A 24583-nucleotide genomic window follows, 5' to 3' on the forward strand; every position below is an offset into this window, starting at 1 on the left:
ACTGTTACAACAGTGATGAAAAAGTAAAAAGACCAACCAACACATTTACAATCTTTGCAGATCAGAAAAGCAAAAGAAAGCTAAAGTAACAGTGGAAGCACAGTCATGATTTTACTGAACAACCGCTTCATTTAATGATTGGGTTGCAGTCTCAGTTGTAGTCACTAAATGAGGACTACTTGTAATTTCAAGAAACTTAATGTAGTTCACAGAATTACAAGTTAAAGCCAAATATGTTTGTGGACTGATCCAAAGAAATATATTAATTAAAAGAGTTCAATTTGTTTTGTTCTGAATATCTTGGAATTTTCATGTGTGTTTTTTTCTTTATTTCCTTTACTACTATTATCATTACTAGTACTATATTAATGAATGCACTTTTGAGGCTATAAAAGAGAGAAATGTAATTGCTTTTAAAAGAAAAATAGCACCAGACTTTTGAATGGTGACTTAAAGCTATAGCAATGTAGTCCCACAAATATTTTTCTCATCTGCATACAGTAATCTTAACCACAGTAAATTGATTTTATTATTTTTTTGGTGCAAGTCAAGTGATTATTAATTTTTAAGCAGGCTCAAATAAATTAACAATGGATTCTTGGATGGCTTGTTTTTCCTTCTCTTTACGTCTGAGACTGGATCTGAAGTTCCTCACTTAACATTCTGATCATTAAGTCTAATTGTTAGATGTTTAGAGCCTTGAAATTATTACTTTAATTTTTACATTATGGATATCTCTGTGAAAATATTAAACATTGTTTATCTATAGGCTGTATTCCTAAAGCTTGCTTTTATTAGTACAGCTAATTTTTTTTACCCTCCTCAGAGTAACATCTAAATATAGAAATAAGTACAAAAGGAAACTGGAGGAAAGAAAGAGTCTGTTTTCTGCAAGTTAGGTTTTGTGAGAATTGAGTCTTTTTTAATAAGGTTGGGCAGAGATTCAGATTCAAATGATGACATGTGATTTGGACATAGTACTTGTTGGGAACACCTTGAAGCAGCTATATCTTTTTCTGGGCTTGCATAGCTGCCACAAGTACTGAGAAAGGAAGTGCTTGGCTTCAGGGTTAATCACAGGTGCTATATGCACACCCAAGCATGTGTCAACTCACATTTTGCCCTTCAAATCCATATGTCAGAATTTCCCTTTTTAAAAATTAACCGAGAAGCTGTTCTGAATGTTCTGGGGGCAGATATCCAGGGTGGGGGAAGAAGATTTCTTGAATAATAAAAATGGTTTAATAAAAATGAGCACTGCCATGTTTTTCAAATTCCTTGACAGCGTCTAGTAAACATTTGAAAATGAATGGTCTGAATTACAGTCTCTTATTCTAGGAGAGGGAGGGAGGGAGGGAGGGAGAGAGAGAGAGATGGAGAGACGCAAAGATTGAGATTACAGAAGCCCACAGTAATTATGTGGTGTTACATATATCCCTTGGTGGGATTCTAATATTCTTGAGCCTGATTCCCTTCTTTTCATTTTTATTTAGCATTAACAACATAAAACTTTGTAGCTGGAAGCATTTTTATCACATTGTGATCATTCTTCCTGTGGCCAATCCATCGCAATCTGCAGTGGGTCTTTTTGGGCTATGCTCCATCTGTAGTCCATTCAGTCTTTGTTTGCTAGGCTATCACACCTTTAACCAGCTGAAGCTGGTGACTTAACGAGTGACAGAGACCTCCCATTGTCTCAGGCCCTTATTTTTTTTTTGCTTGGATGTGCACACGTGTTTTTGCTTCACAGCTTTCAGAATGAATGATTACAAAAGGAAGAAAAACGGTTATCAGGACTATTGCGCTATTTAAACAAGTACCAATGAGAAGCAGAAATCCAATTGCTCTCCGGCTAAATGTTAAGCTTGAGAATGCCAACAACATTTTTTTCCTACTAATTATAGGCAATATGTTCATTTGAAATGATGAAAACATCTACATTTGTGATCCACTAAAAAACTATATGTTTTTTTGCCCAGAATGTGGTTGGATAGCTCCAAGCGAGATGGGCTATATATTTTTAAGAAGTTATAGAAGATGTGATATGCCTGACTTTAAAACTATTAGATACCATGTTCCAAGGTATATCTCCTCAAAATAGATTTTAATATCGGGGATTTTTTAAACAAAATATAAATTTGTAGTTCTGTCTTTTGTATATAAAATAGGATTGTTGCTGGAGAATATTATTAATCATTGATGTATTAATGGAATTTTAATATATATTTAAAGAGATTAAAGCAGCCATATATGTTAAAACCACATGGTTGAGGGAGGTAATGTTTGTGTACATATAAGTAAGGTTTCTGAGCTTGGTTGTTTATATTTTAATGCTTTGTCCTATCAGTGTTGATGGAAGTATTCTTAACTTCTGTTGTACCACACAACAACAACCCCATGTTAAATTGGGCTACAAGATTGTACTTACTTTTGTGGTACCCTGTGAATCTCCATGACTCAGGGTAGATTAGAGCCTGAGTCATCCTGATATAATTTCAGCATTGCTGAAATTGTAAGTCCCATTAGTTTAACCATCCTTAAGGAAGGAAGGCAAATCTAGTAATATTATGAAGGGTTATGATTATGAAAGAATAAAGGAGGTTGTTCCTTAAAATGTGTGCAGTGCTACTATCCTTGGTTCTGTGAAATAAGAACTAGTATTAAGGAATCAAAATTAATTAATCTAAACAATCAAATGTACTATCTGTAATTGTAAAGTGATTTGTTTTTTTGTTTTTTTAGTATGAATACAGTTTTCATAGGAGGTTGGATGTGCACTTTCCTCTTTAAGAAATTTAAGAATAAAAGAAGAATGTAACATGATATGTGATGAAACATTTTTTTGCACACATAGCATTATAGGAGCACTGATGTGTCTGCTATATGAGAGCTGTTCATATTCAGGATTTCCATCAAAGTATTTATACGTGTGACAAAATATATGTTGTATATGCTGCACAGTGTGAAGTTTCACTGGCTTTCTAACTGCAAAAGAAATAGACTACATGATTCTGGGCATCAGAAACAGCAATACAGAATACTATGCAAAGGCCAACAGTATTATCACACAGGGTGTGATTTGTTGATAGCAGTATGAAAGGGAGAAAGTTTTCACTCTTGAATTTGTTAGAAAGGAATACAGTTTCATAAATAGTTTGATAATATTGAAAAGAAAGTCAAGTATAAGCTGTGTTAATTTGTTACATAGTGTGATAAGAAAATCCTAATTACAACCCTGTTGCTAAACAAGCGAGAAAGACCTTACAAAAGCTTGAGGCAGCAGGCCAGGAGGGGCTAACTTTGCAGATCAGATTGCATCATTAAATGAGAAAATGAAATACTTCCCCCATTAGGAGTTATTTTCTGGGCCTGTGCAAATGAGCCACAGTATGATTCAAATTGGAAATGCAGAATTGAACGAAATTTAATTCAGTCTAGATTCATGATTTGGGCACTTTTTTTAAAATTAAGCAATTTTAGGAAATCATTAAAATACCTGCAGCTGTTTGTGGTTATTGTTGTTGGCAAAATGTGGTGAAATACCAATATGGATGACACTTTAAAATACTTTAATCCGGACTTCTGGTGGGGGAGGGGTTTGCTGGTGGGAGCTGGTCGTTACAGCTCCGGAATCCTGGTCGCGTTAAACTGTCTGATCAGCAATCCACCAGCTGTCTGACAGCTTGTTTACCTTTTTTTTGGGCCAAGGAGATAAGGTGAGCTAATTGTGCTGGGCAACGCACCACCTAACTCTCTCAGATTGACTCTGGGAGGGGAGGAAGGGCACCCGAGAGCAGAATTGTCTCCTTGCCAGGAATTCCTGTTGCTTTTTAGCAGCACAAAGTAAATCACCCATCCTCAGAAGAAAAATTTGATTTATTGAATTCAAGACGAGCAGACCCTATATATGTGAACTTTTAATTGTTTGTATTAATCCTTAGCTTCATTTTTACAAGAATTTCTTCTGATATCTTACTTGCTAAAGAGATATTCAAAATGGCACCGAGCAGCTTCGTAACACTGATCGGGCTTTGAATTTCTACGGAGTTTAAAACTTCAAAGAAAAGGAGTGATTTAACACTAAATTAAACAGCAACAGCTGCACAATTGACCAGCAGAGACTTATTAATTGGCTGAAGAAGATTAAAACTTGGAATGGCTTCTAAGCAAAACCCTAACCAAAAGGTTCCCCCCGTTTCAAAAAGTGTGGGCAGTTCACCCGCCCCTGGCACAAAACTACAGTCATTACTTCCTCCCCCCATAGAGGAGCCGTTAACTAAAGAAACTTTTCAGAAGGAACTGGCGGAAGCATTTAAAAATCATGTAGTTACGATGGGAACAAAAATTAAGGAGGAGATATCCGTTGCTCATAAAGAACTGTCTGATAAACTTGAGACCCGGGTTCAGAAGATCAGGGATGATATGTTGGGGGTTCTTAATTCGTTTTCAGATTATGTGTCCGGAATTGAAAGCAGATTAGAAGATCTTAATGACTCTAATATTAATTTGGTAAATCCTGGAATTTAATGACTCTAATATTAATTTGGTATCCAAAATGGATGTGGTTCAACAAAAGTCGGAGATGCTAAAAAATAAATTATTATGTTACAGTATAGACAAATGGAGCTTGCACTAAGAATAAGAGGTTTGCGTGAAAATAACCAGGAAAATCTGAAACAGATTCTCTCAGAAGCTTTCGATAGTCTGTTGGGAAGGCCATGGGGGAATTTTGATTGGCAAATTGATAAGGTTTATCGTGTTAACTCCTGGCTGGCTAGACAAAAGCAACTTCCAAGGGACATAGTGATTTACTTTACCACAAGAGACTTGAGGAATATGATATTGCAAGGGTCCTATAAAACTAAGCTTCAAATTGGGGGTCAGGAAGTGACTGTTTTGAAAGAGATACCACCTCAAATGCTAAGATCTAGGAAAGACTACGTCTTTTTAGTCGAAGAGCTTAAAAATCATCAGCTACAGTTCAGATGGGATGCACCAATTGGGCTAGTACTCATTTTTCAGGGGCAAAGATACCGTCTTAATTCAGTATGGAAGGCCCGAGATTTTTTACCATAATATCTTGAAGGCTGGACACCCCGCCCCACCTGGACCTAGAGAAAGAGAACAAGAAGGACAAGATAGACAGCAAACTATACAATTATTAACAAGGATGGATCATCTTTCTCAGAAGCACAAGGAGCCAAGGAATAAAGACAAACCCGTGTGATTACCAGACGAATGGACCAACAATTTAAAAAGCAACAATCACAACAAACACCTGTTACCGGTCAAGATGCTACAGTTACCAGCTTAGAAGCAGTGGGATGAGCCAGGATGTTCAGATGGCTCTAAAAAAGCTTCAGGGAGCCAACGATGACAACTAAGTTTCTAACATGGAACATCAATGGATTAAACTCTCCACAGAAAAGAAAGAAAATATATCACTATCTTAAACAGTTCAAGAATGATATAATTTGTTTGCAAGAAACTCACATTAGATCAACTGATCAAAAATATCTGATTAATACAAGATTTGGACAACATTTTATAGCTTCTGCTACAGAGAAGAAAAATGGTATAGTTCTATACTTAAGGAAAGATATGAAAGCTGAATTAATCGAAGCAGATCCCCACGGAAGATATATTGCAATAGACTTGGTATTAGAAGGGAAAAGGACATTGCTACTGGGAATATATGCTCCCAATCAACAACAAGATGGATTTTATAGAAAACTTCATGCCAAATTAGTACAGTGGGATTATAGATCCTGCATACTATTGGGTGACTGGAACGGTGTTATGGACACTAAGAAAGATAAGAAGGCTTCTCGCCCAAATACTCAAAGGCGAGCGAAACTACCTAAGTCCTTTTTCGATATGATGGATGATTTCGAACTGAGAGATATCTGGCGAGAAAGAAATGCAGAAGAATACGACTTTACCTTCTTTTCTGATAGACATCAATCCTTTTCCAGAATTGATTTCATACTAACTACCAATGATTTGCTTTCTAGGGTGAAGAAGACAAAGATATGTGCCAGAGTTTTATCAGATCATAATCCAGTTTGGATGGAATTGGGAGGGTGACGCAAGCAAGAAGGTCTTGGAGATTGAATGAAAATTTATTAGATATGAGAAATATACTAATGAATGTAAAAAATTGTTAACAGAATACTTTGTTTTTAATATGAATAAGGGTACATCTATGGAAATTGTATGGGATGTAAGTAAAGCGTATATGAGAGGAGCTTTGATAAATCTAAATAGACTACATAGATGTAAACAAGGGGAAAAGCGAACAGAACTGGAAGATGAAATTAGGAAGAAAGAGCAAGAGTTAACTTTAAAACCAGGAGATATAAAGATTAAAGAAGCAATTAGCTTATTAAAAGACCAATTTAATATGTTGATCTCAGACCAGGTAGCCACTAGTCTGTTATATGCAAAACATAATACATAGCCAAATTACACTACAGAGGGAAAGAAGTGTTTCAACAGGGTGAGATTCAAAAGCTCTTCCGTGAATTCTTTACAGTGTTGTACAAGAGTGACAAAATTAATGGTCTAGATATAGAGAGATACTTGGATAAAGAAAATATACCCATAGTTAAAGAAGAACAGAGGCAAAAATTGAATCAACCAATAACTTCGGGGGAAATTTTACAGGTAATTAAGCAGTTAAAGGCAGGGAAGGCACCTGGTACAGATGGCTTGACAGCGGCTTACTATAAAAATCTACAATTAGAAATGGTAGAACCTCTTAAGGAATTATTTAATAAGATTCAAACGGAAGGTAAGGTACCTCCATCTTGGAAGACAGCTTTTATATCCCTGATACCCAAAGAAGATCAAGATATTACCCAACCCAAAAAGTACAGACCTATATCACTACTCAATGTAGATTATAAAATCTTTACTAAAATATTAGCAAATAGGTTAATGTTGGTTATTCAACAATTGATTCATAATGATCAAACAGGTTTTATTCAAGGGAGACAAATGAGAAGTGGAGTAAGATTAATTGTTAATGCACTAGAATATTTGGGAAAGAATAACCAAATTCCTGCTGCGCTCATATTTCTGGATGCTGAGAAAGCCTTTGATCGAGTTAACTGGCAATTCCTGTTGAAAACACTGCAAAAATGCAAATAGGAGAACGTTTCTTACAATCAATTAAAGCAATATATCAACAGCAAACAGCTCAAATTATAGTTAATGGAAGTTTAACAGATTCTTTTCAAATTGAAAAAGGTACAAGACAGGGTTGCCCCTTGTCCCCATTACTGTTTATTAAAACTTTGGAAATATTGTTGAATAAAATACGGGGCTTGGAGGGCCTAAAGGGAATTAAGATTAGGCAGCAAGAATATAGAGTACGTGCTTTTGCGGATGATCTGTTTATAATATTAACCCAACCGCAGGAATCTAGTATGATCTTAATGAATATGATTAATCAATATGGTCAAGTGTCAGGATTTAAAATAAATCTAGGGAAAACAAAAATATTAGCTACAAATATGAATACTAAACAAAAGAAAGAACTAGAAGGAATGATAGGATGCGAAATAGTTAAAAAGGTCAAATGTTTAGGAGTTCATATTTCAACCTCAAACGGGAAGTTATATAAGTATAATTATGAATCACTTTGGCATAGTATACAGACAGAGATGAAAAAATGGGAAAAGTTACAGTTATCCTTGCTGGGAAGAATAGCAGCAGTGAAAATGAATATTTTACCTAAATTTTTATTTATTTTCCAAATGTTACCTATTCTTAAAAAAGATGTGAACCTGTTAGAATGGCAGAAGGGTATTAATAAATTTGTATGGGCAGGGAAGAAGCCGAGAGTAAAACTAAAAATAATGCAAGATGTGCGTGAGAGGGGAGGTTTGAAATTACCCAATTTAAAAGTATACTACAACGCAGTAGCTTTATCTGTAATTAGTGATTGGATTAATTTAACGAATGATAGGATACTTAATATTGAGGGGTATGATCTGGTATATGGCTGGCATGCTTACTTGCTATATAACAAAAAAGTGGACAAGAATTTTAAAAGTCATATTTTAAGGAATGCTTTACTGCGGGTCTGGAAAAAATATCAATACAAATTAAATGATAAGATACCCATGTGGGCAATTCCTAGACATGCAATAGAAAATATGAACATAGTACAAAAACAGGATATAATTACTTACAGACAGCTTCTTACCCTAGAAAGGTGTGTATTACAACTAAAATCCTTGGATGAATTAAAAGAGGAAAGGGTAATTCAAACATGGTTCCAGTATGGACAGCTACAGGCTAAGTGGAAAACAGATCAAAAAATTGGTTTTATGCAAGTCGAGGATAATTTATTTAAACAAATAAGAGATCAAAGCTTAATGTATATAAAGAGACTATACAATGTATTAATACAGATGGATTCCAAAACAGAATTAGTTAAAGACTGTATGATAAAGTGGGCTCAAAATATTGAAGAACCAATAATGTTGGATACATGGGAAAGGATCTGGGTAAGAAATTTAAAATTTAAACAAGCCCAAAACTTGAGAGAAAACTTTTATAAGATGTTTTATAGATGGCATTTAGATCCTAAAATGTTGGCTTCTATGTATCCGAACTTACAACCCAAATGCTGGAGATGTGATTCTCTTGACGCTACATAGTTTCATATATGGTGGACTTGCAAAAAGGTTAAGGCATTTTGGATAAAAATATGGTGGATTATGCAAAATGTTCTTTAAAAAAGGATAAAGTTTACCCCTCAGTTATTTTTGTTAGGTATAATTACTGATTGTACAGCTGTAGAGATTAATTTGATTTTGCACTTGATAACTGCAGCTAGATTGTTGGTGGCGTAATACTGGAAGAAGATTTGCCTACAATTCAAGAATGGACATTGAAAGTCATAAATTTAGCCGAGATGGCTAAAATATCTGCATATCTTAAGGACCACTCAAATGAGAGATATAGAGACTGGAAAAAATGGATCGATTATATACAAAATAAATATGGGACTAAGAAATTCCAGATAGCTTATGATTAAGATCAGGAATGATATAAATTGTTTAAAGTTAGCCTAGCAAGGAGGAGCTAAGTTCAATGTAAAGATGTTATCAATTTTCTATTCTTTTTTCAAATATATTTTAGACTGTTTTTGTTAAAGATTTATACCGTGTATGGGTTCTGGGAAGTCGGGGGAGGGAAGGGTGAGGGAGGGTGGGGGGGAGGGTTGGAGGGAGGGAAGTACATTAGGCTTGACGAGGGGTGTTATATTTTAAAGTAATATGATTGCACATGTATACTGTCTTCTCTTATTTTTTCTTTAAAACTAAGATATGTTAAGTATATTGATATGGAAACATAAATACCATCAACATAGAATGGAGTTTGCTCAGAAGCTGAAATACACCAAGTGAATGAGAGGAAGAGTGGGAAATAGAGGAGAGAAGAAAGATAGGAAGAGAGGGATAGGAGAGAGGGTAATGGGGGAAGTTGAGGATAAGGAGGAGTGGAATGAAGAGAGAGGAGAAGGAGAAAGGAAGGGGAAGTAGAGTAGAAAAGGATGATGGAGGAAGAAAGGAGGTAGGAGAGAGGTAGAAGAAAGAGGTGTATGGAGAGGAGAAGAGCTAATAATGGGTTTTTATCCTTCTGGGCGTTGATGACAAGAGGAACTGATGTAATTACTACTTAATACAATAGGATATTGGCTATGTAATAGTATACATGTGATTATATGTTATGAAAATGGAAAATAAAAAAGTATATTTTTAAAAAAATACTTTAATCCCACTAAATTTGAACAACCTTTGAAAATTTCTAATTTATTATAAATAAAATATTGTAATATTCCCCTGATACCAAAGAGCTCAAAATCTTCCAGATTTATTCTGTAAGGAATGGAAGAGGTGAGTAGATAAGCCATATCCTTTCCTCCAAGGATTAAATACTATGTCTAAGGTTTAATATGCTATCAATATCCCTTGTAAAGAATCTATTTGCTATTGTGCTTTTTCAGTGGAAGATGGCACAGTAAAATGCTAAGGTTTTCTTATATTCGGTTTGTCATTTGTATTTTTCCATAATAATTCTGTTTTTACATTGTCTTTTATTGATAAAAGAGAAGTTGTTTCCTTTTTATGAAAGAAATCATGCAGAGGCAGACTTATATTCTTAGATAAATAATATTTTAATAGGCTAAGAAGGAAGTGGGAAATTCCATAATTTCATTACTGAAATTTTTTAATTGTTTTAGTATCCTTTTAATAAACTCCTTTTAGGAGTACTTTTAGGTACTCCTTGAGGATGGGGGAGTCTCCCAGCAGGTGGGTGCTGGCTCTCTTCACTGGTTCCAGTCCTTCCTCCTTTTCCCACCGGATCTGCTCATGAGGAGGGGGATAAGGGACTCTCATGAACCTCAGCTTCTGATTTCCTACTTCTCACTATTCTGTGTATCCTCACTTATCTAGCCACACTAGCTCTAAGATTACTGATTCTATCATTGGGGGGGGGGGCAAACATCATCTTCCAGTGCTGGGCCATCTCTAACCTAACGGCTCAGTTAGGTGAGTAACTGGTGTCCCTCCCAGTAGGGAACCATCTGTGCTCGAACTTAATGGATTTGGACAGCTTCTTTACCCGGATTTGCAGCTTGGCAGCGGCTGGCAAACTAATCAGGCAGTGTGTGCACTCCAAGTCTATCAAGGCTCTGAACTTGCCCTGGACCACTGATTCAGGTGCTGTGATGATGATTCAATGCAGTCAAGGCTCTGACAGTTTGCTCAGGTTCAAAAAGGCCTTTATTGAGTACATTATATCGGCATTTGGTTAGGTGAAGCTAACCCTAAAGGGTTCCTCTACCCACCCTGTGTCTTTTAGATCACATGGGCTAATCAATTCAGCCACAGGTTCCCGCTCAGCTCCAATAAGTGTCCATTGACATGAACTTGGTTCACATGCCAGCTGGTAAATGTTTTGACTAGCAGCTGAGGCACTACATTCCTAAGCTTCCCCATCCCTTCCCCCATGAATGGCAACCAAGAAATGAAGCAGGAGTAAATGTCAGGGTTCCAAGTAACTCCCAATGAAAGAAGACTCAAGGCTTGAGTTTCTTCAAAGTTTCTTTTATTAGAGATGTCTTATTGGCACAGCTGGGAAAACCCAAATCGGAAAGCTTCCAGATTTTTCCCACGCAAGTGAAAGTTCCTGCTCAGAACCCACAAGTCCATCACATGGTCCAATCTAGCACTGTTCTAACTAGAGATGCCTCCCAGTCACATCACTCCATGTGCAGGGCAAGATGTCATTGACTCTGAGAAAGGAATGTTATTTAGACTATATATCTCCCATACTCCATATAATCCCCCCTCCCATTTTTCCACAGCAGAAAATGTGGCAGGCCTGAAAGCCCATTGTAAAAGATAGCTTCCAGGGTTGATAGGCTCCCCCCCCCCGCCCAGCAGAAGATTGTGTCCTGTAATGAGAGTAACACAAGGGGATTAAAATCATACACCTAACCACCTCTCCCCCCCAGGGGGGACCCTTTGGCTTATCAGGGTACTTGTTTTGAAATTGCTTAACTGGTCTATCTGCCTTCACATCCCAACTCTTAACCCAGGTAGCTTCAGACAAAGGGTATTCTTTCCAATGAACTAAATATTGTAAACCACCTCTAGGCAGCGATGGCTAACCTTTTTGTTATTGAGTGCCAAAAATGCAAGGGTGTGCGGATAGTAGCACACGTGCGTGGTGGCACCCATAATGCAAAGTTTCCCCCACTTGCATGCACGCACAACCCCCACTATGCGCACTGCACTACTTGTCTCCAAGCTCAGCTTGGTATTTCCTCTGAGGATGGAGGAGACCATTTTTGTCCTCTTCAAGCTACAAGAAAGCCTTTGGAGCCTGGAGAGGGTGAAAAACGAGCACATTCTTTGCCCTCCCAAGGCTCCAGAGGCTTTCCTAAAGCCTGGGAAGGGCAAAAATGGCATCCTCCGGAAGGCCGAAAATCAGTTGGACGGCATGCATATGTGCACTGGAGCTGACAGCTCGCGTGTCAGCATATATGGCTCCGCGTGCCACGTGTGGCACCTGTGCCATAGGTTCACTATCCCAGACATAGAGTCTAAAATTTTCTTCACTTCATAATGAGTTTCTCCTTGCACTACTATAGATTTGGGAGGTGGCTGGGTCTGAGGTCTTAATCTAAACCTAAAGGGTGCTTTCAGCAGGCTACAATGAAACACAGGATGCACTTTCCCTAGCATGCAGGGGACACAAGCTGAAATGTCAATGGATTTATTAGTTTTGCTATCGGAAATGGACCTAAAAACTTAGATCCCATTTTTTTGCTAAGCAGTCTCAGCCTTATACATTTGGTTTATAGGAAAACTTTGTCTCCCACACGGAAGGGGGGTTTAAGAGAATGGTGCTTGTCTGCCTGCTTTTTATATTCCTTTGCAGCTTCTGCCAGCATTTTCTTTGTATTCTCCCACCCCATCCTCAGAGACTCCATCCACTCTGTCAAAGTCATTTAAGAGGAGAATTCTCTTGGCACCTTGGGCATAGGGACAAATTCCATGCCACTGGTAACTTGAAAGGGGGTCAATCTGGTGCTGCTTTGCACAGCGTTGTTGTAAGCCACTTCTGCAAACTGCAATAGGTCCAACCAGTTCTCTTATTGGTAATCCAATTTATATAATGTTCCATCATTGCATTTGTTCTTTCCGCCATGCCGTTCGTACTCAGATGAAAAGCCGAGTTAAGTCCTTGTGTGAATCTGATGGATCTCAGGAACTCCCCCAAAACCTGGCCATGAACTGGAGTCCTCAGTCTGAGTTGATTCTGCAGGGTACTCCATGCAGTCGGTAGATACGTTTAGCTAGCTTCTTGGCAGAAGACAGTCCAGAGCAAGCTGTAAAGTGAAGTGGGCTTGCTTGGAAAATAAATCAATTACTATCCAGATTATTCTGTTCCCTCCGACTCTCTGGGATTTCAACTATAAAATAGCAATGGATGAATGGAGCTTGCTACTTGCTGAAGGAGTCCAGGGGGCTTTCCTGGTCTCATTTTCATGGCAGCACACGTGGCACAGCTCTTTACGTAGTCTTCCACATCTACTTTCATCTTTGGCCACCAGAATTGCCTTCTAGTGAGGTGCAGGGTTTTCAGAAATCCAAAGTGACAGCGAACTTCGAGTCACGGCTGCGCTATAACACCCCCAGTCTCAAGCTTGCAGCAACATAGTTTGGATACTTTCCATGCTAGTCCATCCCTCATTCTTAAGACATCCTTATTGTCTATGAGCCAGGGGTTGGATGGTAGTGCGGTTTTTAATACAGCTGTCAGTTTGTCCCAGCTGGGGTCAGGTGGCTGTCTGGCTTGGCTTCTGGTGATAGCTTCCAAGCTGATTGTGCAGGGGGAATGATGGTGTGGACTATTTCCTCCCAACAACTGTCAAACTGCGGCTTTCTTGACAAGGCATCGGCTAACAGGATTTTTCCTGCTGAGATGTACTTCAGTTCAAATTTGAATCGTCTGACTTATTGTGCCCAGGGGACTTGTTTGGGAGACATTTTTTGGGGAGTTTTCACAGCTTTGAGATTTTTGTAATCAAAAGACACTTTCCCCCCTCTAAGAAATGTCTCCATGAGAGGAGGGCCCACTGGACTACATAGGCTTCCTTCTCCCAAATGGCCTACCTTCTCATGATGGTGGTTAGTTTTTTGGACATGTAGGCACAAGGCAATTGTTGTTGTTGTGGGTACAAACTCTGCTGCCATGGCTATGTCACTGGCATGTGCATGGATGATGAACTGTTGCTCTGGATCCGGGTGTTGAAGGATCGGCTCTTGGGAAAAGAGTCTTTTAAAATTTCAATGGCTTTTTGACAGTCCATTGTCAAAGTGAGTGGGTGGTTTGGCTTTCGAATCGTCGGAGGAGACACAGTCTTCAACAGTTCTGTTAGGGGCAGAATAATTTCCACAAATGCCGGGATAAATTGACTATAAAAGTTGGAAATCTCAGAAAGGTCTGAAGTTGTCTGTGAGTGCGTGGGAGCTGCCAGTTGAGCACTGCCTTTATTTTCCCTGGATCCATTTCCACCTCTCTGCTGGATATCTGATAGCCTAGGTAATCTAGAGAAGTTTTGTGGAATTCACACTTTGACAGCTTTGCGTAAAGCTTGGTGGTGAGGAATGTTTCCAGCACCTGCTGCACTAGCTTTACATATTTACCTAGGGGTTCACTGAATAAGAGAATGTCATCTAGATAAATGAGGACCCCTTTGTATAGGTACTCGTGCAGCACCTCATTGATTAGCTGCATGAACACAGCGGGGGCTCCTTGAAGGTGGAATGACATTACTTTAAATTGGAAGCTACCAAGTGGGCAGTTGAATGCAGTTTTCTATTCATCTCCTTCTTTAATTCTTATGCAGTAGTAGGCTTCTCTTAAGTCTAATTTGGTGATTTGGACAAGTAGTTTAGCATGTCCTTCATGAGGGGGAGAAGATCAGTGTTCTCCACACATATGGCATTAATTCCATGAAAATCCCCATCATCTCCCCATCTTTCTTTTTTTTGAAGAGTACCAGGGCTGCTACTTTAGCCTTCACAGGCTGGATAGCTAATGGCTTAGCACCGCGCTAAGTTGGCATTTATGTACTTTCTCAACTCCTCCATTTTTTTAGGAGTCATGGAGTACATCTTAGGTTTGGGTAGCTTAGCCCCTGGCACAAATTCGATCATGCAATCAGTTGTGCAGTGAGGGGGGAGGAAGCTGCCCTCTTTTTACTAAAAAACCCCAACAGGTCTCCGTATTCTTTTGGCACTTGTTGGCTACGGCCTCAGGTCTGTTGATACTTCTAGGGGTTGTGGCTTTCTGGCAATGTTCTGGTTTTACGGGTGGCAGCAGTCCAATGCCAATGTTTATTTTCCTATAGCCATCCTCCAAGGTGATGGTTGGTCCCTATTGTCTAGTCATGCAAGCTGTAATATAATTGATTCAGTTATTTTGGGGGCTTTGACAAACTGGATGAGTTCTCAGTGGCAACCCATTTCTAGTCTGATGTGCTCGGTGACCTATGTGGCCCCACCAATTAAGTGTCCCATCGACCTGCTCAAAGCGGATGGGCCCCCTAGGGGTCTCGTGCGGATGCCTAACTGCTCAACAATGGGGAGGCTGATTAGGCATCAAGTGCAGCCCAGGTATATGATGGTTTCTACTGTCCCTTGGATTCCCGTTTCTAGTACTACTATCTTGGTCTTGATTGTAAAGGGGTGGATGGCTGCACTTATAATTGGGTCATCATCACTGTTGCTTTCTCTTGCCGGGGCTGGAGGAGCCTCACTGGGTGGATTTCCCTCCACTTTGTTGAGAAGGAACAGAACCTCTACAGCCTACTTGGCAAGTTGTCCTTTATCGGGTGGCTTCTGCGGGGTTCTCCTCATCCCAACCATGGCTGGAGGCTGGGCTTGGGAAACCGGGGCCAGAGCCAAGCATTTGGATGCCCCACCCCCCAGATGCCTCAGGCTTGCCTGGTTGAGGGCCTCCTTGAAATGGTGTACTAGGAGGCATTCCAGCCAGTCTCTTAGCTTCCTGGTTAGTCTCCAAAACTCCCAAATCAATTCTTTTGGGCTGTTGGCTGGCTTGCTTCAGCACTTTGATCTGAGACTCTGCTTCCACTCGATGGGCCATGCCCTTGAATCAACCCCGCATCAGTTGGACATCTTCTAGCTCAGGGGCTTCTTCGCCATGAAGTTTTTTGCTATCCATTCCACCGCTTGTCCTTGTTCATGCCATCATTAATGGCAGAAATCAATTCACAATCGAATGGGTATTGATCTCATACTGATCAATGTGAGCCCAGACTTGGTTGAGAAAGTAGGCTAGCCTCCCTGGAGTTCTGTCAAACGTTGCTCTGAACTGTGGAGCAGGATCGGCTGGCGAGATCTGTTGCAGAGCCTGTGTGGGTTGCTGCCCTGGCACCTACTGTTGGGCTGGAACCTGTTGCAGGATCACGGCCTGGGGTTGAAGCTGTGGCTCTGTTGCAGAACAATGACTGGTGGTTGGAAAGGTCCAAGCTGCTGAAAGGGCATTTGCTGTGAGACAGAAGCCGATGTCCACTGATATTGCACCCATCCCTGTTCAGGGCAGAATGCCCATCTAGGGGTCATAAACCACTGAACCATCTCCTGTGGCTCCCTCCATGATTTTGTCTTCCTACAATTTCACTGAGTCTTCGCGCCGTCCGGATTCAGGTCGACGCTTGGGGCTCAGGACCCTGGGCAGCACCTCAGAGTTCAGGGAAGCTGGTTGAAATTTAAAAGGAATTTGGGTTGATGTCAGGGTTCCAAGCCCAATGAAAGAAGAGTCTGAGGCTTCAGTTTCCTCAAAGTTCCATTTTATTAGAGATGTCATATTGGCACATCTGGGAAAATCCGAATCTGAAAGTTTCAGCATTTCGAAAACCAAATCTGAAGTATGAACCCAGCCTATATTATTTCCAGGTTTAGAGATAATAGACCTACCATCAATAGTGGGAGGAGCAGACTGCATAAAATTGGATTGGATAGAGTTTGATGTGAATCAGTGAATTGTAGATTTCCTACTGTGTTTATATGACTGACCAGAGAAGAAACTGACATATTTCATTTACTGGTGGGTGATAAGATAAAGGAAGCCCATGTTTGCTACTGATTGTGGATGAAGGATGTTAATAGTGACAATATTGGAGGTTTTTTACCCCAATAGTTTAACAGTAATCACTAAAGTACCATAAAAACAGAGCTGACAGTTGTTTCATAGCCATGATTTATTCATCTTTTCTTTCTTTCCTTCCTTCCAGGTAAGTAACTTTGGCATCTAGTGCCAGAAAAGGATAGAACTATGTATCATGACATCATATCAATGGCCAGGGATAATTCCGATAAAACATTGGAGAACTCTGAACTCTAGCTTAGTTTAAAAAAAATAGCATACCTAGTTTTTTACTGCCAGAAATTGGCAGAAACTTTCAATTAAACCTTGTTTGCCTCTGGCCTCAGCATTTAAGAGATTCTATACAAATATGAAACCTTACTATAACACTTTTTTAAAATGAGTAACATTTTAGTTAAACTTTTCAGAAACCAAATGGCCTAATTCGGAATAAACACTTTTTTCTAATAATTTTTATTAATAGATTTTACATAGATAATAAAATACATTCAAAGAAAGAAAAAATAATGTATGTTTTTATTTATTTATTAGAATTCTATGACACACATCTTGCAAAGGCAATTCTAGGCAGTTTACAGTTATTTACAAACTGTGCTATATAGTCATAGAAAATACACAGGGTTAAAATGGAAAAAGCAAAACAAAAGCAAAAAGACAGAAAGAAATTGCTTCCAATATCATAGCGGTTATGCATATAACTCTAGAAAAATGACTTTCTCTAATTACACCATAACTCTATTCTTTTTATAACTTATTCTTATTCTTTCTAATCATCAAAACTGTAAATCACTTATCTTTCTCACAAAAAGTCCATACAGGGTTTCCAATCAGTGATGAATGTCAGTAATGACCTTTCTCTAATCAAAGAAGTCAATTTGTCCAAATGGTAAATTCTGTCAATTCCACCAAGCATTCCTCCATATCAATAGCACCAAATATTTCCATCTTAGTGTATATAGTAGTTTCATCACAGTAATCCTAAATTGAAATAATCTTATAAGTCTCTTTTCTGTTTACCCATCAATCAAAAAAAGTTCCAGCTTCAATTATTTATTTATTTAAAACTCTCTGTATCAATACATATAATTGAATCCATTTTTAAAGCATTTTTATGTGTCCAACATACATGATGGGCATTGTTCACATTTTGAGGATACATTTGAAATGCCTTTATACCTTCTGGATAACTTCTCTCGCATCATATACCAATGTGCATCATTTTATAAAAAATCATTTTAATATAATATAAATTTCAATCTGTTAATAACATTTTACATTGATTTATCTGTATAGTACAACAAAAATTGTTAGCCCACATTATCATACGTTATTTAATGTATGCTATTACATTATAATGTAATAGTTAGGAGGAAGATAATGTCCTTCCTCCTACTGTGAATGGATAATTTAATCACAAAAATAAGGATAATTCTTATGAGGATATATGAACCTGTTTCCTTTGCTGAAGCATAACACTTTGCATCTATTTTTTTTTTCAGACTTTACAAAATGTTGCAAAGACACAGGTTTTCTTATGGTGGTAAAATGCCAAAAGGAAAACAAACTCCTGAAAGAATGTCTCACCGGCTAGTAAGTATAAAAGGACTGAATGGAAAATTTCCATCTTCAAAGCATCCATTGCTGGGTTTTTTTCATGGCATCATACAGATCTTGCTTCAATTATACAATATTAATATTAACAGTGTATTGGTCATCAGTTTAGCTGGCTGAAAAATCTGAGAAGGCATTAAGTTGCGGAAATTTATAATATCAGAACACAATATAACTAGCACTGTTTTTTATTTATTTGTTCCTTGTCAGTTCATTTCCCCCATTTGTTCTTTTGTTGCCACCAGTGTAGCAGATTCTTCATAAAAGAATACAATTCTTCAAGTTGGACATTTTGAGGAGAAATATCTATAACCCAGCCATTGTCCAGTCATGTTAAACACCAACTCTCAGCATCTCCAGCCAATTGGGCTATGGTGGTCTATGGTTAATGGGACTTGTCTGTCTGACACATTGGGGAGACAAAGAGTTGTGGCGGCTTATTATCCTAAGATCAGAATCACTTATATATTGCTGTGTATTTGAAAGCTGTAAAATTGCTAGATTTACTCAGAAAGTTCCTGATATATGAAAGATACTTATATGGGGTGTCTCTATTTTTAAAATGATTTGATTTGTAGCAACAATACTGAGCATCAAGGGAATGTTAAAACAAAATCAAACAGATAACCTGCAAAAATTTTAAAAAATAAATAAATCCTGCATTAGAAGGAAAATTTAAAAAATCCATCAATAAGATTTTGTCTTGAGAGGAAAAAAGCAGGGATTAGACAGGGATTCTTCCATTTTAAAAAAAACCACCCCAAAGATAAGAAACTTTTAAAGTTTCTACAGGATACTGCAGCTATCATAATTGTAAACCAGTTGCCAAGCACTCTAATCACAATCAACTTACTGTGAAGAGTCTGTGATGGCTATAACCACGAAGACCTGTCTTAGGTTCCCCTCTTTCAATGCCCTAATAACTTTGGTCACTTAAATAATTGGTCAGTGTGGATTACCTGTATTCTTTCTTACCTGTGGGGAAGTTTATATTCTTCCATTACTGAATTTTGCCTCTGCTAGGTTACCTGCTTTTATTTTCATAGACAAAATGGTTTACTTGTGCCTATGATTTCTCTTTCTTTGCAAAGCATTTTACAAGGCCTAACATTAAGCCCACTTCCATGGTTTATTGTGATATCCATATCCTCTAGAAGATTCAGCATACAGTAAGCTATGTTGAGAGTTTTCCCATTCATATTTGCACACAACAACTTGGCTTCCAGACCTAGGGAAAATGTTTGTGCATGCAAAGTACACTTGCAAAGCACTCAGGGTTGTCTAATAGAGCCTTCCATAGGACATGATTGTGAGGGGTACATTTTTGTAATTCCATGTATAGTTTATGTGTTTAAGTAGGCAATGAAGGCACAGAATACTGAAAATTAGTGTCCCTCAATAGAGAATTTTTTGAACTTTTTTTACCATAGCAGATAGGCTCTCATTTAAACATTTAATGCTGATGTGATTTGCATTCCCCCAAAATATATACTTTAGATAGTTGGTGTTACAGGATTCCCAGTACTATTCCTTCTTGCTTTAAAACTTTTACATGTAATTGAGTGGAGAAATTAATGCACATATTTTGCCTACTTTTTTAGCTATAGTGATCCAGCATTTTATGAAGAATGCAAGGCTGAATATTTGAAAACCAGGGAAGAACACAGGGCAGCACAAGGTGTTCCTCATCAGAAACATTCTACTAGCACCTAGGCAAGTTGTATGGCTGACATTTGAAACTTGAACTTATGTAGGCACAGCAACTTCTTTCTGACTTCCTTAGCCTAAATCTCTCAAAATAAATGAAATTAATATACAGAAATCCTGAAGAACATGCCTATGCTAAAAAAGCTAATAGAATCTGGCTATTCAATTTAGTAACTCAGTAGTAATTCCTCAGTTCATTTAAACATGCAGCTGATTCACAACACATTCAATCATTGTATATACCTATTTTTCAGGACACCGCAAAATAAATCTCCATCTTTTGTTCTTATTTATTTGGATAATATAAATTTTACAATATTTAAAATATGACAAAATGGAGTTATTTGGGAAGGAAAGATTGTGTGCTGATCTCCCCATGGTTCTTTTTAATGTTAATGTCGTTCCATTTTTTACTCTAACACAGGTGAACTATTTGGTTGTACATGATATGTACAATATCTGCAAGTAACAGAGCAGAGGTCCTTTGCGAGATTTCTTTATTCTCTAATTACCTAATAAGGTTTGGTTTGCCAAGTGAATACCCCCCAGAGAATCTGAACTGACAGATCTTTGAGAGAAACTCCACACAAAATTTTAAAGTAGAATTGCTTGAGAAGAAGAGTTCCTACAGATTGCCACCTGATCGGTGTTAAGATACATGAAGAATATAATCCTCATTTTGAAGTCCCAACCCCTCTAATAATCACTGAATTTAAGAAGGCTGCTAGAAAGCATTTAAGAAGGGAAATAGATGGTTCAAGAAACAACAGAATGCAGTTTAGTGATGTTGAAAGTTACAACAGCACTGAAAGGTGACTTATGACTGTTTTTCACACTTATAACGTTATAACATAACATTGCAGTATTTGCATGGTTACATAATCAAAATTCATACACTTGGCAACTGACTCATATTTGTGACAGTTACAATGTACCAGTGTCGTGTGATCATCTTTTCCAAACCTGACAATTAGTCAATGGGAAAGTCAAATTCACTTCACAACCATGTTACTAATTTAACAACAGTAGTGATTCACTTAATAACTGTGGCAAGAAAGTTAGTAAAATAGAACTCTCACTAGCAACAGAAATTTTGGGCTCAATTGTTGTCATAAATCAAGGACTACCTATATAAATTGCTTGTTAAATATGAAAATGAGCCATTCTGCTAATCTTTCTGTTATATGCATCAGTAAATTAGATCTCTTACCAAGAAAACATGTACAACTAGGCAGGACTAACACAGTTCAGACTGCATCCTTATTGTAACTGTAAGTGTATTGGTACTTTGGCTGATTAGTGTAAGTTACATGTGGAGTAAGGGGCTATTGAATATCAAATTGTGTTTAGTTTTTAAGGCTCTACTGCTCTTATTATTGAGGCATTTGTGCAGATGGAAAGCAGGTTTCTCATTGATTTTTGCAGTGGGGATTGTCACCTTATCTTCTAATCCCTGGTTGGTTAAACTGTAACAAGAAACCTGGGCCTGTGCTTTTGTTACTTTGCATAAAGATTCTAAAATATTCTTCCAAGCAACACCTGTTTCAAAATAGTAGAAGCCTAGTCTACAGTCTTCCTTATGCTCAGAATTTCAATACATTCTGAATAAGGACATTTTTTCCCAGAGTGCTCTATCATTGGATACTTTTTAATAGTTTTATTCCTATATTTTCTCATCTCAATCAGAACAAGTACTCATTTTCAAAACAAAAGAATAATTGTGGAAGAATCCCATGACATTCCAGGTATTATTAGACTATAATTTCCATTATAACTGACCACCAGTTATGCTAGGTTTAGTGGGAAAACAATTTCCTTACAGGAATGATATAAAAATAAATAATAAAAGCAAAGAGACAGCTACAAATTCCACTATCTCTGGTTATAAATGCTGGAAATTTCAGAAAATGTAATATTACCTTTGCATTTTAATCAAAGAATCACTAAGAGCTCATAGGTTTCTTAGCCATATACTATAATTCATTGTTTGTGCAATATTTCCCAATGTTGTTTTTGTGGTATCGGTAAATTTAGGGAAATAAATTTTGATCCATTTGATCCACTTGAATTTGTGAGAAGATTTAAAATACAATATTTGAAGAGTGAAGACAGTGTCAACATCACTTTACATCTGATATTCATCAATTCTACCTTCAAAATCTACAGTATTGTGGTGTTAAGATATGATTTCTTGAGTTATATCTGAGATGCAAAGAAATAGAACTGAATGTCCTATCAAAGAATCCAGATAAAATAGGTGATGTGGAAAGCCGAGACAAAAGTGTGTAACAGAATGACCTTTATAATGTGGGGGTGAGCTTTGTAATCTGGGGCTATTTTAATAACATCGAATAAAAAATGTGTCTCTATTTAACTACTTATGCAACCCTTTTCAAATATATGATAAAAATGCTTCTCAGGGAATTGGTTCTCATCCAAAATATATTAAAATAAATCTTCATAAATTTTAGCATCTTGCTTTCCCCCCTAATGTGAAGAATATTATATCACAAAATATATCGTATAACTTATGTCATATTAAATGACAGGTATGTAATAACTCATCTCAAAATTGACTGAAATTGAATTGATTTTTCCTTGCTATATACTTTTCCCCCATTTCATTTAAAAAATCTATTGCACATGGCAAAGATTTTCCAGCTTTCCCATTCTTTTGCATTGATTACTGGTTGAGTTTCTACATATAAAATAGATGGTCCTTATTCTTTCTGAAAAAAGGAGCTAGTGAACCAAAAGATTGATCAGTAAAGAATATCAAGGTGTAAAAGGTTATGACTTTGGAGCCTGCTCTCTTTGGAACCTGCTTTGAGTGTGCTGTGCATGAAAAAGAAAACACAGTCCCATTCGGAGTCCTACAGTTATTTATAACTTCTGATTTGGCTGCTTTTTTACAAAGTTTTCTAACCAATGCAGCAGAGATGAGTCAAGTCCCTGTTGCTATCACTTTTAGCCAGGATGAATGGGCAGTGAAGTGTTGAAAGAACATTTAAACACATGGTCAGACAAAAGCCTGCCTGGAAAATGGCTTTTATCTGAACTTTGCTATGGGAAAGTCCATAAATGATTGGGTGGATTGCATGAACAATATACTGCAATTTACTTTGCAAGCAGTTTTGGATGTGTATAGATGCACATATGCATTTGCTGAAGATATAAAGAGTTCTAGTCTTTGATTTGTTAAACTATTTGGTGTCCATGTGCAGTCTATTATTCTAGGGTTCGGCTATAATTTCATGCAATTAAGAAGCTCAACAGACTAGCAAAAAAAAAAAAAAGCTTTCAGAAAACTGAGCCACAGGGCTTTAAAAATTGAAAAAAAATAGGTTTTAATGCTGATTTATTATTTTAGATCAGGAATCTCCAACCCCCCAGGCCATGGTTCACTACCATGCCATGAACCGGGCCATGGAAGCAGTGTGTGCTCGCACTCATCCACAAAGCTGCATTAGCATGAGTGGTGGGCTTGCACATGAAGGTCACCCGTGCAAGTGCACAATCATACGCACCTGCCACTCATATGGAACTATCCCCTCTCTCCCTCTACCAGTTCGCCAAGGCAGAAAGTTTGGGATTACTGTTTTAGATTATATCATATGGTATTCTAAGTAGATTTTTAATTGAAGATCTAAGAGAACTGTATTCTTGTTATTTCCTACTACAATTTTTAAAATAAATGTTCTGCGATTTGGGTTGTAGCATTTAGCATAGTGTAACCTAACTTCGTAGCTCTGGATTAAAAAATAACGGAACAGCTGATCTTTAATTCTAGTTATTACTAATGACAGACACTAGAAACTCTCATTCCAAGAGTTGGCAGCTCAAAATAATTTTTCAAATGATGCTATCTGCATGAAACTTGAAAGAAAATGTATTCTCTTTACATCAGCACCAGTAAAATGATAGATTTAAGAAGCAAACTATGATTAAATTTACCTTGTAAGCACTTCAAATTTATAATGTCATGAATGCTTCATGATACAAACCCCTCCTGACCAGTTTTTAACAATAGTAGTGAGAATCAAAAGGCCATTCTCAGATCAAAAAATTGTTTATTCTCTATAAATTAGCCATCTAGGAATACAATTTTTTAAGAAAACCACATTAATATAGATTTTCAAGGGTTCTGTATCAGAGTTTTAAGAGATTAAAATGTCGCTTCAGTATCTCAGAGCAACTGGTAAAACACAACAGGCATAATTAGAAATGGATCACCCAATCTTTTATACTTAGTACTGTTGTTTAATTTGCTTTTTCCCCCACTTTCTTTTCTAATGTATTCTACTTTGATCTATTTGAAAATATAAATTTTAAATAAGATTATATTATTTTAGATATATAAATGAAACAGTCAAATGTTAGGGTCAACTTAAAGCCTTTCTACCCCAAGAATGTCTTGATTTGGAACGGGAAGAGAATGCTACATTACTAAATTGAAAGAAGTTTACACATTCCTAATTATAACAATGAAACCTACTCCAGATTTTATTTTCCACTCAGATACAAAATTGGGTTAGAATCAGAA

General features: G+C 37.4%; 1 protein-coding gene across 2 annotated transcripts in view; it reads left to right on the forward strand.

Moving 5' to 3' along the window:
• CMC1 (C-X9-C motif containing 1) overlaps positions 1–22510 on the forward strand; it is a 76196-nt gene extending 53686 nt beyond the window's left edge. Inside the window, exons 3-5 of one of the 2 annotated variants that reach the window (XM_014056763.2) lie at positions 18222–18312; positions 19935–20046; positions 20465–22510. In XM_014056763.2, coding sequence (XP_013912238.1) covers positions 18222–18312; positions 19935–20046 — 203 coding nt within the window. In that variant the 3' untranslated portion in view covers positions 20465–22510. The remainder of the gene's footprint in view (positions 1–18221; positions 18313–19934; positions 20047–20464) is intronic. The other variant, XM_087712893.1, reaches the window with a different exon arrangement.
• Positions 22511–24583: the final 2073 nt, after the last annotated feature.

The sequence above is a fragment of the Thamnophis sirtalis genome, unplaced genomic scaffold (assembly GCF_051295495.1).
Source record: "Thamnophis sirtalis isolate CommonGarterSnake01/CBP01778 unplaced genomic scaffold, rThaSir2_p1.2 scaffold_4, whole genome shotgun sequence".
Taxonomy (NCBI): Eukaryota; Metazoa; Chordata; class Lepidosauria; order Squamata; family Natricidae; genus Thamnophis; species Thamnophis sirtalis.